This window comes from Pholis gunnellus, assembly GCF_910591455.1.
Source record: "Pholis gunnellus genome assembly, chromosome: 22".
Lineage (NCBI taxonomy): Eukaryota > Metazoa > Chordata > Actinopteri > Perciformes > Pholidae > Pholis > Pholis gunnellus.
The window spans coordinates 15,684,552-15,702,158 of NC_136549.1; the positions used below are offsets into that span (position 1 = coordinate 15,684,552).

The following is a 17,607-nucleotide window of genomic DNA, read 5'->3' on the forward strand; positions in this document are numbered from 1 at the left end:
CCTGTCCAGGTCCGGGTGTGTCTTCCTACCTTCGGGGGGCATGAGGGTCTTGTTGTTCTGGGTGCACCAGCCCACCGGGTGCAGCTCGGCCGTCATGACGTCGCACCAGAAGTCGGCCTTGCGGTCGTCGCCGTAGCCGCTGAAGCGCAGCAGCAGCAGCTGGCCGCACGTGGTGATGATGGTGGCGACCCAGTACGAGTCCGGGCTGCTCTTATTGGCCACTTCCAGCTTCATGCCCGGCTGGAAGCTGCTCTGCAGGCTGATCTCCACCTGAGAGAGACACACAACCCGGGTCTCAGTTTGGTAGCTTTTCCTACAAGTTATAACAACATTTTACTCAGCAGATGTCGGTTACAATGTTAAGAAAAACACACAAGTAAATATGGCAGGTCAAAGGTGAACCAGGGAGGAAGCTTGTGGACGGATTGGGTAATAAGTTTAACGTTGGGTTTGTTTACATTCCGTCTGATTGCTCGCTCTGTTGGACTCTGTTGGTGATCCGTCCACATGTTATCAAACGTTATCAAAACCAACAGAAGTGATGGTCAAACTATGAACATTTTACCTTTTTGTTTAAAGAACTTGAAAACTTGGTTTCACATCTTAAGATTTTTCTCGATAAAGCTAAAGTTAAAATTTAAAGTTCAGAAATGAGCATCCTTAATTTGTATTTATTAAGAGTTAAACTGCTAAAACAAACGAATACAAAAAAATCTCTCCTGCAAAATAACCAAAACGATTCAGACTTTGAGCGATGGGGCTCCGCATGAACACACAACTCTCTGCCAAAGGAAAAAGACGTTTTCAGGGTCCTTAAGAAGCTAAAAAGGAGAGTCTGGGTGACATTAATGACTTAACACTGACATTATTGTAATGTGACAATGTTTTGTAAATGACTCTTGGTGCTCTCAGAATATATATTTACATGATAGGAAACAGACCTTCAGTCTAAAAGGGAACTCTGCTTATTTCCCCCGTAAAAGGTCAGTTTATGTGAACACATAAAGACAACCTGTGACAACTATTGTTTTATGTCTTCTGTGTCTCTGAAAGGAGCTTTGTAAATAGTACGGATGATGTCAACAGGGTCAACTTGTCCCGACGTTGAGATTTTCAAAACAACAAATGAAAGCCTTGTTTTACAAGATGAGGGCATCGAGGCTCCGACCGACCGTCTCACACAAAGACGCCATTGAGTTGCATTTTGGGAATTGTAGGATCCAGGATCTCTCGTTCGCTTCTTGTGATGATTAGTGTTGAAACAATCAGTCAATCTGGGAATTAATTCTGATGTGTGTCATTTAAATGATATACAAATATGATTTGCTGCTTTTCAATGTTGTATACAGACGGCAACTTCCGGTTCTGTCAAGTGAAATCAAAGCTTCATGTCTTAAAGCTGCATTCTCTCTAATGTCCACCAGGGGGCGACTCCTCTGGTTGTATAGAAGTCTATGAGAAAATGTCTCTACTTCTCTCTTGATTTATTACCTCAGTAAACATTGTAAACATGAGTTTATGGTCTCAATCTCTAGTTTCAAGTCTTCTTCACTACAGCATGATGTTCATTTAGTAAATGATGGTCCATTTAGAGTCAAACAGACCATAAAGCAGGGGATGCTTTAGGGGCGGGGCTACACAGTGATTGACAGGTCACGACCGCTACCAGAGACGTATACAAAGTCTCTACGTCAGTTTACGAACTCTCACGCGACTCGTTCAATATCATCCAAGTCTCATTTATCCAGTCGTAATGTCACTACTTTCCAAACACATGCATGTCGGCTAAAACCTCACTATTTAAAAAAAAATAGTTCAAAGGTAACACAGGGGTCTTTCTGTGGGTGAAGTATTCCTTCAACAAATTAATTGAAAAGAATTGAAAAGAATCAAGAGATTAATTGATGAAAATAATTGGTAGTTGCAGCCCTAATCATACCAAATATATAGTCATTATAAATAGAACAGAACATCCCCCAGATTTAGCAGCAGATGAGTGACTTTGACGAGCAGGATTTTTTCGATAAAAAGTGAAGAAATTTCATTAACAAGTGTAATCAAACAGCTTAAAACAAAACCTCTGCACTCCACTTCAGCCCTGTCCTCCTCGTTCAGGAGAAAGTGATAAATCTGTACGTCCGTGAATGCACCACGGCGTAATGCGTTTTCCACCGTAGCCACAGGCTGCTATACAATTCTCGAGAAGGACCAACAGGATGTTAACATTCAACACAAACGCTCGCGAGTGAATGGAACAAAAAAACCATCTTAGAAATAAACACAATACAAATGGCCCTGTGACTTCCTGCTACAACAATGCAAACGTGCTGTATCACTCTGGCTGGCTTATGTAAGAGAGCTACAGGGCAGCAAACACTGTGTGTGTGTGTGTGTGTGTGTGTGTATATATATATATACAGGCCCAAGAGAAATCACTGTTTCAATTTGTCCAGGCACAGAGAGGGAGAGAGAGAGGGAGAAATGAGGGCTGCACTTTAGTGAATCACATTTTTTTCTGGGGAATTCATGGTCTGTTTCCCAGTGACTCAATCCACTTAACAACAAGGCAATTTAGCTTCCCCGGAGACCTCGCCCGCTCAAAATCACCACACAGACAGTTTGTCCGACATCGGCTGCTCGCTCGTAAAAAAATAAATAAAAAAAATAAGCGAAACCCCACGTATTCTTAATCTCGCCCCTTATTACCATTCATCGCTCCGAGTGATGTAAGTATCTGAAACGCCGACACACTCCTTTAAGTCTTAATTCACCAAGCAGACACGTCTCATCGGGGCGGACAGCTGCTCCGCGCGGTAAAACACGGAGTCAGTCGAGACGGATAAAGACTTCGCATCCAGGATCAACTGCAGTCGCCCATCTGGCCCTCTGCTGTGATGTAACACGTTAATGGAGGCAAAGCCTCGTGGTTGTTCGGGAACAGGCCCGCTTGTGAGCAAAACGTGTATACGCTGAAATGTCTAAAAATTTTCTAACTATAAGCTAAAATGCCAAAAACAAACACTTAATGTTACCACCGGTCGTGAAAGTATTCACAACCTTTTCTAAGGTGAAAGTACTAATACCACACTGAAGATACTCCCCTACAAGTAAAAGTCCTGCATTCAAAACCTAAATTTACTACGAGGAACTTTCAATTTGTGTTGATTTTGGCGGCCCCTGTGGACTAAAGTGGTAGTGTTTCCGAGCACCAGAGTCCCTTTAAAAAAAACTCTCATTTTACTGCAGCAGGGTCTGACGATCTGCTCCGGTCAGTCTGGAGTCTGAGCTGAAGGAGGTTCTATTGAACCTGCATGAGTTCATCTGATTGAGGCATCATATTCTATAAGATCATATGTTTGTAGCGTCTCTGTTCTGTGAGAAACACGAATCTCTAAAAATAAAAGCAGCCTGTTTTCAGCTTTGTGTCGATGTATTTTCCAGCTGATCCTGAAGGCTTTTTTTAAAGAGCTTATGTAGCTGAAGAAGTAGAAGAATATTTGTTTCAACATCCTTCAGTTTATCACAAACCTTCAACATCAACACATCTGGAGATACGTGAAAAGTAACTAAAGCTGTCAGACAAATATTATGGAAAAATGGAAATACTCAAGTAAAGTACAAGTACCTTAACATTTGTAGCTCTGTACAGTACTTGAGTTACATTCCACCACTGGTTCCCGGTCTTCTGCAAACCCATTAATTAAGGATTCTTTACATTCCTTTCAAATATTTGACATTCCTGATGTTTGATCAGTGTAAAAATACTAACATACCGAAACAGATCTGTTATTAAAAAAAGGCCCTGCAGCAGTTTATTATAACACTTAAAATGAGCAGCTTTCATATTGCTTAGTGTGGTTTACAGGTGAATAATCATGAGATACAACTCAAGACACTGCAGCTCAAAGTGTCTCTCAGTACCGGTGCCGTTACCAAACCTTTAGACTTCAGGCACCAAAACTATTCTGGATTAGAGATCTTAGTCTGCCGAGTCTAAACCGGCTCTTCTACAAAAAAAATGTCCTGAGTCCAGTTTTCCTCTCGTGGAGCTTTAAAGTGAAAAGTAATCTAATTCCACACGTCCGACGGCCTCATTCAGTGTCAGCGTGTTCCAACCCTTCATTTAAATGCCTTTTTTTAATGTTTAATTTCATCAAATGGAACTAGTTGCAGTATATATATATATATATATATATATATATATATATATATATATATATATATATATATAAAACGTCATATTTGGCGGCTTTGGAAACTTTTAAATCTCAAATTCAAATTGAAATAAAGCTCTGTGGATTTTAATCAATCTTATTCTGCACAGCATCAGTTTGGAAGAACAGATTAACAAAAGATGGAGGGACTTTTTGAGGGACAAATGTAAAAAAGAATGACGCAGCGGAGGACAAGACGTTCAGACTTTTAGCCCCTCGTCTGGGTGAAGCTCCAGAAAATACTGGATCCTCCACTTTCCCCTTAAAACGTCCGATGCAGGCTTTGTGTTCAACATTTGTGCTCTCTAAACCAAAACTGGAATAACTCAAATCATCCTCCAGAGACTCAGAAGACGAGTATTTAACATTTTCTGACAACCGGCTTGGACTTAAAATTGGTTTGACTGCCCTTTTTTAACAAAAACAGCTGAATTAATCATTATGCATCTAATCAAAGAGTCGATAACAAAAGTGCATCAGTAGTAGATCTCCGCCAGATTAAAAAAAGAAAAACGGATTTATTCATCCTGTGGCATTCCTGACTTTATTGGATCGTAATATTTCGTAATATGGGATAAATCTGCGGATGCTCCAGTTTAAAATGAGACCAAACTTTTCTACGGATGCCAGTTTTAGAGCCTTGAATCAGACTCGGTAATACTGGAGCGCTCGTCGATCTATTGTGGGAGCTTCCCAGGCACTGAGTGACGATTCAGCATTTAATGACGGCATAAAATAGGTTTGAACACGGATAAATATCATCTGGGTCACGTAGTATACGAGATTAGCCGTGGACAGACGGATAGCCGCACGCACACACACGACCAAATACATAATCCCCCCCACAGGCTTGAACCTAACAAACATGGTTCCACTGGCACTAAAAAAAGATGCAGTTTCACTAATAATCTGTGTTGTTTTCTGCATGTTTAGTATAAAAAAACGAGTCTAATTCAAATCTGGCCATTATGAATGAATGAATATTCAATCGGAAAGTAAATTCATTGTCATTTTGGCACCGCAGCAGTTCTGCTGAACAACAGCGTTTAGCAGGAAAAACAGATGATCTGATTCTTTAATTCAGCGACTCTGCGCCCACATGTCTCGTTAACACACAGCAGCTATCAGCCCGATCAAATCAGAGACCGGAGAGGAACATTTCCACTGAAATAAAAACGTGTAAAGGCAGAGATTTAGTTTGGCTCTGACAGCTTTACAGCAGCAGGCAGAGATTAAACAGGTGAGTTTGACATGTTCAACAGGTCCAGGTGCTGATGGCAGCGTGCTTACTCTTCATGAGAGTCTTCCACTGTCCCCGTTTGTGTCGACGGCATTTCAAATCGTTTTTAAAAGTTGTGTCGCCACATTTATTTGGAGTCTGACGAGTCAGTTTTCTCTAGAATTTGATTCCTGACTCAGAGATAAAGATCCGTAGAATGATGTAGAACAGAGACTCACTGACATTTACAGTAATTTAGCCCTTCGTAACACAGACTTTGGTGTAATCCAGCATCAACACCGCTCATTTAAAAACACTTTTTGGCACTTTCGACGTCTATAGAGGAAATGATACGGTTATAATCTGATTTTATCAGGTAATACAGAAATGTTTTATTTTGTAAAACACTTGGAAAATCCTAAATTAAATGAAGAAAGAAAGAACAAAAAACAGACAAACACAAAAATGGTTCCGTGTGTAGAATGATTCCTAAAAATAAACATATGGATCATGTTTGGTCTTCGGCACTATTTTAGCTCTTGGATTTTCATTGCTTCTCTGTAATTGTTATATAGCAGTAATAACATGAACGTGCATTGACTTCAGAAGCAGTTGTTGATTGTGCAGCCTCATAGACGAGCAAGGAAATATCAAATATTTGCCTCTTACATTTGTCACTATTAGTTTTGTGACCTTCCTCGAAAGCACACACACACCAAGCTGCTTATTTGTGCCTCAGTAAATACCCTCAATTGTGTTTTTATAAAAAAACGGCAAAGGTCGTCCAACAACTTGTGCGTCATATGAGGGACCAGAGCCAATGAGAGCGCTCGACCGGTGGAGGTGACGGCTCTCCCTAATATGTAGTTAAGGGATTTCTGCACATGGCACTTATCTATGAGGCTGTGTTTAAAGGATCACTGAGGGATGGGATTCAAATCGCGAGGGTGGAGATCACTCACGTGTTTGAAGGTGGTGTGAGGGACGGCGTTGGCTCCCTTCTCCTCCATGTACTCCTCCCAGTTAAACTCCGCCTCCTCCTCCTCCTTCATGGAATCTGCATCGGAATGAACGAACAGTCAGTCAACTCTTTTAACTCCCTCGCCCCGAGGCGTGTGGTTTATGGGAGAGCATTACGGGTGGCGATGTAGATGTAGAGGGAATGATCAGAGTATGTGTGTGTACTGTAGACCAGTGATGTTTCTCCTGAAGGTGAGAATTCTTCACTTCACTTCAGGGACACTGATACACTTGAGGTATAATGTGTCGTGTTTCTGTGTGTGTGTGTGAAGTGTGTGTGTGTGTGTGTGTGTGTGTGTCTCTGGAGACTCCTCAGTGTGAGGAGAGCGGGACTGAACCTGCTCTGGCTAATGACGGGGGGGGTGAACACACACACTTGTTAACAAACCCGAGAGACAAATCAAAAATCACACGCTTACTGCTGGATTTATTAACAACATTACTTTCTCTTCATCTCGCTTCATAATCAACAAATTCAGGGTTTTTTTCTTCAGCATCAAAAGCAAGTTTATCTTTAAGATGTGCAGGTTCAGGGTTTCTGCAGGAAGCACGAAGCTAAATTCAAGACCGTCAAAGATCTTTTTTTTATATCAGGTATTGACGACAGCGATATTATCTCAATATCTATATAAAATACATCCGTCAAGTTCATCTTTAACTGTGTTTATTGTGTGTTTTGTCTCTTTTTTTGGCAAATAAATTACACAGAAAATATAACTGAAGGGAGGTAGAGAGGGTCTGTAACCATAACTGTGCATATAAAGTGAATTAAGAAGTGCTGGATTATTCCCACAATATTATAATATATGTATTATTAATTAACATGATATCAATATTTCATTTTTAAATATCACAGTAATCGTCACATATGTCGACACCCCTACGACAGCGAACGCGATTGAATACCCGTCACACTGGTTTAAAGGATGCAAATATGAAGAAAAACCAGTCGGGATGATGAAGCCTCCAATTATCCATGCACATGAATTAATAGATATTTATATCCTATTGTTTTTAGTACTTCCCATTAGTGTACAACAATAATTCCTGATAGTTTAATAATAAAAGCCTAAAAATCTCCAAGAGACCAAACAGAATGACAGTGAATTTATCGGTAAATAAAGAATGTTTCCAGAATTCCTCCATTATCTGTTGATCTGGTGAGGGCGGAACCGACCCGGCCGCATTCAGGGTAGAGACACAGCTCCAGGGCCTCCTCACCTGTGTTCACCTCCTCTTCTTTCCCATTGGTCGGATAGTGTGACATCACTGCAGCCAGGGCCAACGGCTGCTCCTTGCCGAGAGACTGCATCCTGCACCTCCACTTCCTGTTAACCTTTGAGCCGAGGCGTGTCGGTTGTTCTTCACTGCATCTCTCACTTTCCCTGACAGCTGTGGATGAATAGAGTTAATTAATGCGCTGCTGATTCATCAAATATTGTCTATTGTTCACAAAACAATCCGTGACATTTCGAGGGGAAAACTCCCCTTACAGTCTCACAACAGAGATTAAAACCAAAGGAAGTTGATAAACGCTTTGACATTTGCTAAAATAAACACCCACGGTATTTTGTAAGGGATTCCTTAGAAAAATAAAAGACACATTGCATTTCCAGCTCCCTTAGAATAAACAGAAGTGGATCGTTAGCATGAACCGAAGGACCTCAAGAGACATTAACTTAACCAACGCGAGATCCGAGGAAAAGACAGCTGATCTCTGGGGAAGTCCAGAGCAAAACCACTTAGCAGCCAAAGCAAAGTGTAAGAAAAGAAAGAAGAACAACGATCTGGCACTTTTCCACACTCAAAACTAATTTTAAAGCATAATTAAAGCCGAGCAGAAAGCCTGCTATTGTGTCTAATTGCAGACCGACCTCTGCGTCGCTCCAGTCTTCTGTAATATCAGGTTATGCATATTGGCTGCCGGGCCGCCTGGATTTGCATACCACGGCAAAGAAAAACAACAACTGCATCAGATAAGCAGTCAGAGTCAAACAAAGCAGAAGAACTGGAACGACACGAGCGAGACAACAGGCCGGCAAATTAGTGCGACTTGGAGATATTTATTCAGGAGAGAGAGAGAGAATTAAAGAGAAGTGCAGGATGAAGTAGCTCGATATGGGAGGTGAAAGAGGAAACATACAGTAAATATGTGTATTTATATACAAGAGGGGCTTCCTAATGTTGGGCCATAATCACCGTGATGTATTACGTACACTCAGTTTCACTAATGAGGTCATTAGTTCTGCTAATTAATGCATCAATTAGCAGATGTTTCTTTGTCAAAACGGGTCTTAAAAAAAACAAAGATAGTAGTTTATAAATGTGAACTCTTGTGATATTTTATTTTTTTGTCTGGTGTAAAGATAACTTTTGACTTCCGTACAAATCTTTTCCAGTTCTCTACATTTTTGGTGTGAAAAAAACCAACTGAAGTGGCGTCCTATTGACTTTGATGAATCACCGTGAAGCAAACATACGATCTGATCAATCAATCAATCAATCAATCAATCAATCAATCAATCAATAACCCGCTGAGCCGAATGAGACGTCTCGTTATCAATAAAGTTACAGGATGACAGTTCAAACCGTCGCCTCATTCATTGAATTTCTGGCCTTTTGCTTTCTGATCTGGTGTATAAAGATGGGAATAATAAGATGTTATTGATTCCGATTCCATTATTGATTCCTGTTATCGATTGAATTATATTATTCGTTTGTAGAGTCTCAAAAACACAACATTCCTGCACTCTGAGGGCAAGATGTGTTTACAGATGCTTCAGCATATTGATCGTATTTATATCTTAGGATGAATTTGCATTTTGGCAAATATTACAACTTGAGCCGCTGTCGTCTGCTCTTGTGAAACGCTTCCACGTTGTTTTCTCTCTAAAAACAGAACATGATCCAACGTGCGTGTGACGCTGCGTCACTGTTCATGCAAAACTGATGGAAAGCACCGATAAGAGGACTCGATATTCACAGAGACAACGAACTGATTCTCCATTCCCCTCCCTAGTATATATATATATATATATATATATATATATATATATATATATATACATATACACGTGCTATTCAGCGTATTAGTCAATGTTTTCTTCTTTCCTGACTTATTCAACATCTCGCGACCCATTGGAGGGGCCCCGGCCCCGGCCCCCAGGTTCAGAAACACTCATCTATAGAGCTCTTGTGTTTTTAAGGATATTTGTGGCATTTTTTATTCAACAGCAGATAAAAAAGATGAGCGACACACAACTAAGGTTGGACTCACACTGATTATTGTCATTATCGATTCATCTGCACATTATTTTCTCCAATACTTAATCAATCATTTCGTCTAGAAAATGTCCTCGCTGACGTCATCAAATCTCTTGTTTTGTCCGATCAACGATCCCAAACCCAAAGATGTTCAGTTTAAAATGAGACAAAACAGAAAACAAGACGTTTTGCATAAAAATGGATGATCAAAATAGTTCCCGCTGACTTTTCTGCCAATCAACTAACTGATTAATCGACCAATCCTTTCAGTTCAAGTTGAAACACAGTATTATGTTATAGGTCTTAATGCACTCTTTGTATACGACATCATTAAAGTTTTAAAAATAAGACAAATGAGAAGCTTTGGAAACTATTTGTCTTGGGGTTGTATCGTAATCTATCAAAAAGGTAAATTACAGAGAATATATCTTGTAATTTCAAGTCTTGAAGATGAAAAAAGAGCCCATGTTTCATCACAAAACAGAATATATCCTCCAGAGCCGACTTATTTCTCAATAATCTGCACAGAAATATGTGAAAAATGAACAACAGACCCACTTGCCTGGTGGTTGTCCTGCAGGAGGTCATGTGGTGAAACATCACCGATGACTCACTCGCGGACTTCCACCCACTTCATCAACCCGGCAATTAACACGGCGACTCGCTGCCGTCACACGGCCATTCCTCTGACAACTCTCCCAAAACCACTCCCAAAAAAAGAGCCGAAATATATCCTTATTGTGGGAATAGACAAGAAACACATCCTGAGATGGAGGAGAGAAAACATGTCCAACAATCCTCCTGATGAGAAAGTCTTAAATCCAGAGGAGACGAAAACACACAGACGATGCTCAAGCTGCTGTTTGAGCCGAGTGTATTTACAGAACTGTGAGGCTACGAAGGCAGTGACAGTCCAACCCCCTTATTCACACCACACACACACACACACACACACCCCTGACGTCCCACAGTGGCTGAAACAAACATACATTGCGTAAACAACAAGCTGAGCTAATTTGGCTCACATGACTCCGTTCACTGCCCTTTTCTCCCCCCCCCCCCCCCACACAGACTATCAGTGTTTCTTGCCCAAGAGCACTACAATCTTCAGCAGCATTGACACATCGCTGTCGTCAGCATGCAGTCCTCTACGGCACTCATTAAAACACATTAAAGTGCACACCGACGCTGGTATCAAATGGTGCGAGGAGCACTTCACAGCAGCTGGCTTTTGCCCTTAAAATTCCCCTTAAGAGGCTGGTTTTGTTTTCCTCCACACTGCATGACAGCATCACGAAGATAAATTCTAAATCGGTTTGTTTCAAACCTTCAATACAGCTATTTGAGGATAGAGGGACATTTATTATTTATTTATTACAGAAACAACAACTGGCTGTTTTATATCGTTAAATTATTAAATGTGACCGTTTATTACAAAAGTAAAGCAATTCAAAGACATCACTTTGGGCTCTGGGAACCTTTTTCTCTATTTTCTGACATTTCATACACTAAACCATTGTTATCTATTTGTTAAAAATATAATCAACAGATGTATTAATAATGAAAGTGATGATTAATTGCAGCCCCGATGGAAATATTCTTGTTTTGCTCCGTAGATTCAGTGCATCCCGAACACACATAGACAGTGATTCTTTTGTGACTATATAGTCTATATATATATATATATGTATATTATATATATATATATATATATGTGTATGTGGTTAAAGTGCTGACTCTGAGCTTTAATTAAAGGGTTTTAAGAACCACATCAGATGAAAAGTGTACACACTGAAGCCCCACCGTTCTCAGAAATTGGAGGCAAAATGTATAAAGAAACAGTAATTACTCAACACAGATGTGAAAAGCATCAAAACCTTTAAACTGAAAGTTGTTTCATGTCACTATCCAACGTGCTCGATGGAGCTCAGAGCCAAAAAAAACAAAACAGGAAATGTGTCATCGTCCAAATACTTTTGGACTGCATTGCTCATTTCCCCAAAATGCACCCTGACATATTTATCATCTGAGCAAACTTTTTGGATTTCCCTCTGGAATTTAAAACACACATTTTACTCTTCCTCTTACCGAGCTCATGGTCTCACATTACGTTCTCTTTTCTAACAACGACCGCATGTCTACGCTTCTCCCATAAAACCAGAGGGTGTGAATAGTTTGTAAAAGGTGAAAACAAGCGACTTGAAAGCCGAATCCTCCACAGAAAGCAACATGTTCTCATCAATCACAGCTAGTAAACAACGATGAAAAGTCAACTTTAATCACATTTTTCTTCACGCTCTTGGCTCCCGGTGAGCGTTTCTTAAATTTGGTCCCTCACTGGTTAAACTGGGTCGCTGTCAATGTCAACGATGTGACTCCTCCCTGAGACCTCTTTTTTTTTTTTGGTACTTGATGGAGCTTACTGGCCTGCAGCGTCCCTGAGGGAACAGTCCAGATTGGGCACTGGGGGATTAAACTGGTTAATCTCAGGACATTTGTTTCCCCCCATGGTCTCAGATTGAGGTTTTTTATTTATTGATTAGCCCCTGATGGGTTGCTGGGCATCCACATGTTGTCCTCCTGCCTTTTCCCTAAACCCATCCATGCCAAAGATTTAATGGGGGGATTTAGGAGATTAACTGCCACTGCATGAGCTTGGGGTTTTATTGCATTACTCCCTATTAGGTTCTCCTCTTTTAGACCCATCCAAGAGTTGTTTGCTCTTGGCAACAGGAGGCCTTCATATAACAATTTGCTCTCTGTTTCCTCGTCTTGATTCCAACAGTTTTTAATGTGTACACAATGCAGCCTGTGTGCTACCTGCCCAATTACAACAGGTAAGATCAGATCAGCTCGCTATAAAATGATGAAGTGCAAACAGAAACAAAAAAAAACAAACAAGAGGGGGGGAATCCCTCAGCCCAAAGCGTTCTTATTTCAACATCAATGACTGGAAACAACTTCCTACAAACACACACACACACTCGTGTGTGTGCGCAACACTTAAAGCCGGCACAACCTGCAGCTTTGAGACTCTTTGTGTTTCACACACAGGAGAGGTCAATCTGACATTTCAATAAGTCCTCCACCTTATTCAAATACATGAGGAGCTGGTTTGGTAGTTGAAAGAAAGACAGACAGAGACAGAGAGCGAGAGAGAGTGAGAGAGAGAGAGTAAGACAAAAAGACAGGAAGAGACGGAGAAAAAGACAGAAAGACAGACAGAAAAAAAGAGAGTGAAAGGAGAGAAAGACAGACAGAAAGAGTGAAGAGAAGGAGAGAAAGACAGACAGAAAGAAAGAAATGAGAGAAAGACAGGAAGAGACAGAGAGAAAGAAAGACAGAAAAAGAGACAGACAGAGAGAAAGAGACAGATTGAGAGAAAGACAGGAAGAGATGGAGAGAAAGAAAGACAGAACTGGTCCTGACCTCATCATTTCCTGTAAAGTGTCCTCTGTGTCTCTGCGGTTCCGTCTTGTCTTTGAGAGGAAACATTCACCAGAACATTAACACACAATGCCTTCCTTCACCAAAACACTGATAAATGATCCCAAAAAAATGGCTGGTGGGTGGTTCTTACACCAAAAAAAGGCAAACCATCAATAACGTATCAATACAGCAGGACTGCCATTGATCTCTCCTCGTGGAGGAAATAGATCCTATATATGTTTCACCACGTTTCCATTCATTCCCTTTAAAAGTGCTCTATTTTTGGGGGGCAGGTTTTATTTATCTTCACGCTGCCGCTCTCACATCTCCTCTCTCAGCTCCGTGGAAGAAATAAATATATATTAGGAGCAACAAGAAGTCTGAAAGCATGATTTATTCATTCAGCGTCGGCTCCGTAACGCGCGGTCCTTATTGTTTCTCTTCATTATGGTGACGAATTTAATCTGGAGGGACGGAATCCTCGAATAACGCAAAGCTGCATAAACCCCGGATTTGCAGACCGCCTCGCAAAAGAGAAATAATTAAATAGATATAAGCTACACACGCGCGGTTTCACCCAATTATCTGCGTAATCGTTGCAAATTGACCCAAAAGAGACACAATAAACTGTCTGGAAAATAATTTCTGGTCCGACTGCGCAATCATCAACATTTTAATCTAAGATTACGCACAAAAAAGGGAGGAATTAAACCATTTTGCTGTGTTTTATTCGGAATAAAAACGATATTAATCTGATACAATGCGCATGTGCTCGAGCATTTTTTTTTTGTTGTTGGATAAAAGTGAAAGAGGAAACGTTAAGTGCACATGAGGAAGATGAGGCTGTGAGGGGTGTAGCCGACCAGCAGGCTGGCTGACACTCCGCTCGTGTACTTTGCACACTCAAAAAACTGCAGCGGAAAAAAACTCCCACGGAAACGCCAAACGCACACTTTGGATTTAATTGATTACACCTCGTGTGTGTCCATCAAAAGAAACAGAACCGGGCGCGTTATCTGCCATCGTTTTATTTTTTCCTCGTTCAAAGATTTTGAAAGCGCAGTTTCTCTTCCCCCCCCCACCACTCCTCTTCCTCCTCCTCCTCCTCCTCCTCCTCCTCCTGAACGCCATAACCCGCCATGTTGAAAGTGGCTTGACATTTTTTGGCAGAGTCCGGTATTTTCCGATGGCTTTTACGCACCTTAGGGTGACGGAGGAAAAAGAAAATTCCCCCAAATGACTCATCTATATGTGAATGACTGCAATAAGTCACTGTGGAAACAACTTGGTGCGCGCATCAAACACCAAATGTACACACAATTATACACAAAAACGCAACATTAAAACACCTTAAAATAACGTGCCAACTGTCACTCTTGCAGATAATTTAAATTCACGTGACATTTAAAAACATGACAGACAAAAACACAACGCAATAAACCACAGAGTGCCACGAGACAGCGTCCTTTCAGCCCCCGGTGAAAGCTGTTAATTACAGCGCGTGAGAGACACTTTGAGCAACTTGGGCTCGTGAACGAACGCTCGCGACTATCTTCTCGTTTCTACAGAAACCGCCTCGGGAGCACTTCGTGTTTTTTTTTAGATAAATTAACTCTCCCCGTGTTTAGTCCGTCGACAGAACAAAAAACGCAGCAACCACGGGAAACCCTTCCAAGACCGCGCGCGCGAGCCGTCACCTGTCTTACCTGTCCAAGTTTTTTGTCGCCTCTCCGTCTCGAGACCCCCTCTGTTTTCTCTCTCTCTCGCGTGCTCTCTCTCTCTTTCGCTCGCTCTCTTCTCCTCGTTCGCGTGAGCCCGAGCACAGCAACGCGAGGGACGTCTTTCAGCTGCTGCCCCCGATTCAATATGGCATCTCCCTTCTGCGCATGTCCAAAAAAACCCATCTACAGATATTTTTCAAGCCAACTCCTTCATGGACCTTTTTTTTTTTTTGTGTGTGTGTAGCAGCAAACAAAACGTTTCTTCATTTTGTTTTAAGGGAAGTAACGTTCAGTCGCCAGCAAAACCCGGAAAACTGTGATGCTCCAAAGAAACGTTATTTTGTTTTCTTATTAAAGCTGATTCTGATGCAATTTAAATATATATTTCAATATATATCAATTAGTCATTGTTGGCAGCTCAAATACATATAATCTGTCATTTTGTGTGTGTTTACAGCTACTTCTTTGAGCCAATCATCACTAAAGTTGTATCATTAACAGGAGGAGAAAACACTCCTATAATCATCAACAACACATAAAAGTGTTCATAAAATAAATATAACTATAGATGATTATAGCAGCAACACAAATGTCCTCTCATCTTAAGCTGATTCTGTGCACGAATAACCCTGAAAAGTCAATAATGTATGATCTGTTTATAACCATTTGTCCTTTTGACCACTTCTTCTTGCTCCATTTTTTTGGCAATCACTTTTCTCCAAACAGCTCTTGAGAAATACCCAAAGAGTTTGTTATTTTAATGGGGCCATGTCTTATCAAAGTCAACAGTATCCTCTAGTGGTAGGAGCGCATTGCACCACGTTTAATAGTCATGCCTTGGGTTCAAAAGTCGCCACATATTTCCATAAACATAAGCCAGTCCCAGTGGGGCTGAACCACCCTGAACTCTCATGGAAATCTTTTTGGCTTCATAGAAAGTGAAACCTACATAATTACCGCCGGCACAACACGAGGTTTGTTTGGGGCATTTTCTAAAGGTTAAAGTTAAATAAAAGCATGTTCCTCTTAAAACATGGAAGTTTACTCTTGACATTTGGGAAACAGCATGTGTAACAAAATAAAAGTCAAAGGTTTATTGTCCACTGAACCTTTGAGTGTGTATTGTTTTGTTATTTTTCTGGGAATCCCCTGGAAACTTCACCAAAATCCCCCGACTTTCACCCTTATCTTCTTATCTTATAGGATCATGAAACTAAAATGAAATATGTGACGCACTCATATTAATAAGTCAATGCATATTTGGGAGAAAAAAACGTGATGCATATTTATAGTTTGGTTGATTTTCTGTCTGCTGCCCTTGATTTCACCTGCATATAACATGGCTACGACGTTCTTATGGATGTTGGAAAATACATATTGTCATGTTGTAGATAAAAGTTCATTTTCTTTAATGCATATTTCATAACTGAGAGTCAGAGACATGGATGTTTGGCAAAATGGAAAACCTTAAACAGCTTTTGAAGATATATATAATAAGATCACCTAAGAACTGTTATAGAGACAACAAATTAAAGAGATCCATGCGAGGTGTTTCTAATTATGGTTTTAAGAAAAAGCAGAAATCAATTAGTGGGTCGTACCACCCAATGGTCAGCAACATATGAGTGGTCACCAGATGAATAAAAGGATAAGAGACAAAAGGAATATTTATTTTCTGCAAACGTCAGTTTATATTTCAAAGCTTTTCCCATTTATTTGCTCTTTTAATGTGAAATACTGGATAAATTCAGCTCGAATAAACAACCTTCAAATTGAACAATATCAGAAGGATACATTTGCTTATTTTTTAGGAAACAGGAGCCAAACAGGTTTAAGGAGAAAGTCACCAAAGACTCCAACAAATAGGCTTAAAAATAGGTGTATCGGCTATGACAGAGTGGTGCAATTCATTTGATCATAGCTGCAATACGGATTTTATTTTGAAACCTGTAACGGGAAGTCCAGTGTTGCATTTTACGGCGGCGGATCTGATTCATAAAGACACAAAGGAACCATAAAGACCGGAGGAGAGGCGCTCGTGCGGTGTGATGCCGCTGGAGGAACAGATGGTTGGAGTGTGCGCGCCCTGCTCCATTAATCTGCAGAGAAGAGGCTTTTCCAAGCACGCGCGAGAAAGGATTATGCCCCCCCTTTACACACACACACACACACACACACACACACACACACACACACACACACACACACACACACACACGCACACACACGCACACGGCGTGCAATTTGTGCATGAGACCGCAAACTGCACGAGGCAGAGAACCGGTTTTTCTTTTTTGTTTTGGCAACGATTCAGGTTTCAGAAGCAGGTTAAGCATCTCAAGCTTCAATGAACTCTTTAATATAAAGCGTGAAACTAAAGTTATTCTCATTCCTTTTTTTTTGTAGTCAAATAAAGCAAGTCATTTATTAATTTAGGCCATTTAATGATGCTTTAATCCCAAATCTCCAACAAATCTGGCGGAATATTGGTGATAATAATCGTGCATAAATAGCAAAATACAGCATGTGGATTGTTTAAAAAAAACGTTTGTAGGTCAGTTAATAAGTTAAGTCATTACATTTTAAGTTTCACTGTGTCAAAGCGTTCCGTCTGCAGCTGAAGAACATTTTTTAATAATGTTAATGTGTATAAATGCAGGTATTTGCTTCTGCGCATGCGGCTGTGTTGTCATGCGTAATCTATATAAGCAGTTAGAGCTATAAAAGTCACATTTCAGAG

General features: G+C 40.6%; 1 protein-coding gene across 2 annotated transcripts in view; it reads right to left on the reverse strand.

The window, feature by feature from the left end:
• The window catches only part of sfmbt2 (Scm like with four mbt domains 2), a 42,992-nt gene extending 28,004 nt beyond the window's left edge, over nucleotides 1-14,988 (reverse strand). For both annotated transcript variants that reach the window (XM_079183367.1, XM_079183366.1), the window contains exons 1-4: nucleotides 14,853-14,988; nucleotides 7,675-7,845; nucleotides 6,396-6,490; nucleotides 30-270 (exon numbers count right to left, since the gene is read on the reverse strand). In XM_079183367.1, the coding sequence (XP_079039493.1) occupies nucleotides 30-270; nucleotides 6,396-6,490; nucleotides 7,675-7,765 (427 nt within the window). In that variant the 5' untranslated portion in view covers nucleotides 7,766-7,845; nucleotides 14,853-14,988. The remainder of the gene's footprint in view (nucleotides 1-29; nucleotides 271-6,395; nucleotides 6,491-7,674; nucleotides 7,846-14,852) is intronic.
• Nucleotides 14,989-17,607: the final 2,619 nt, after the last annotated feature.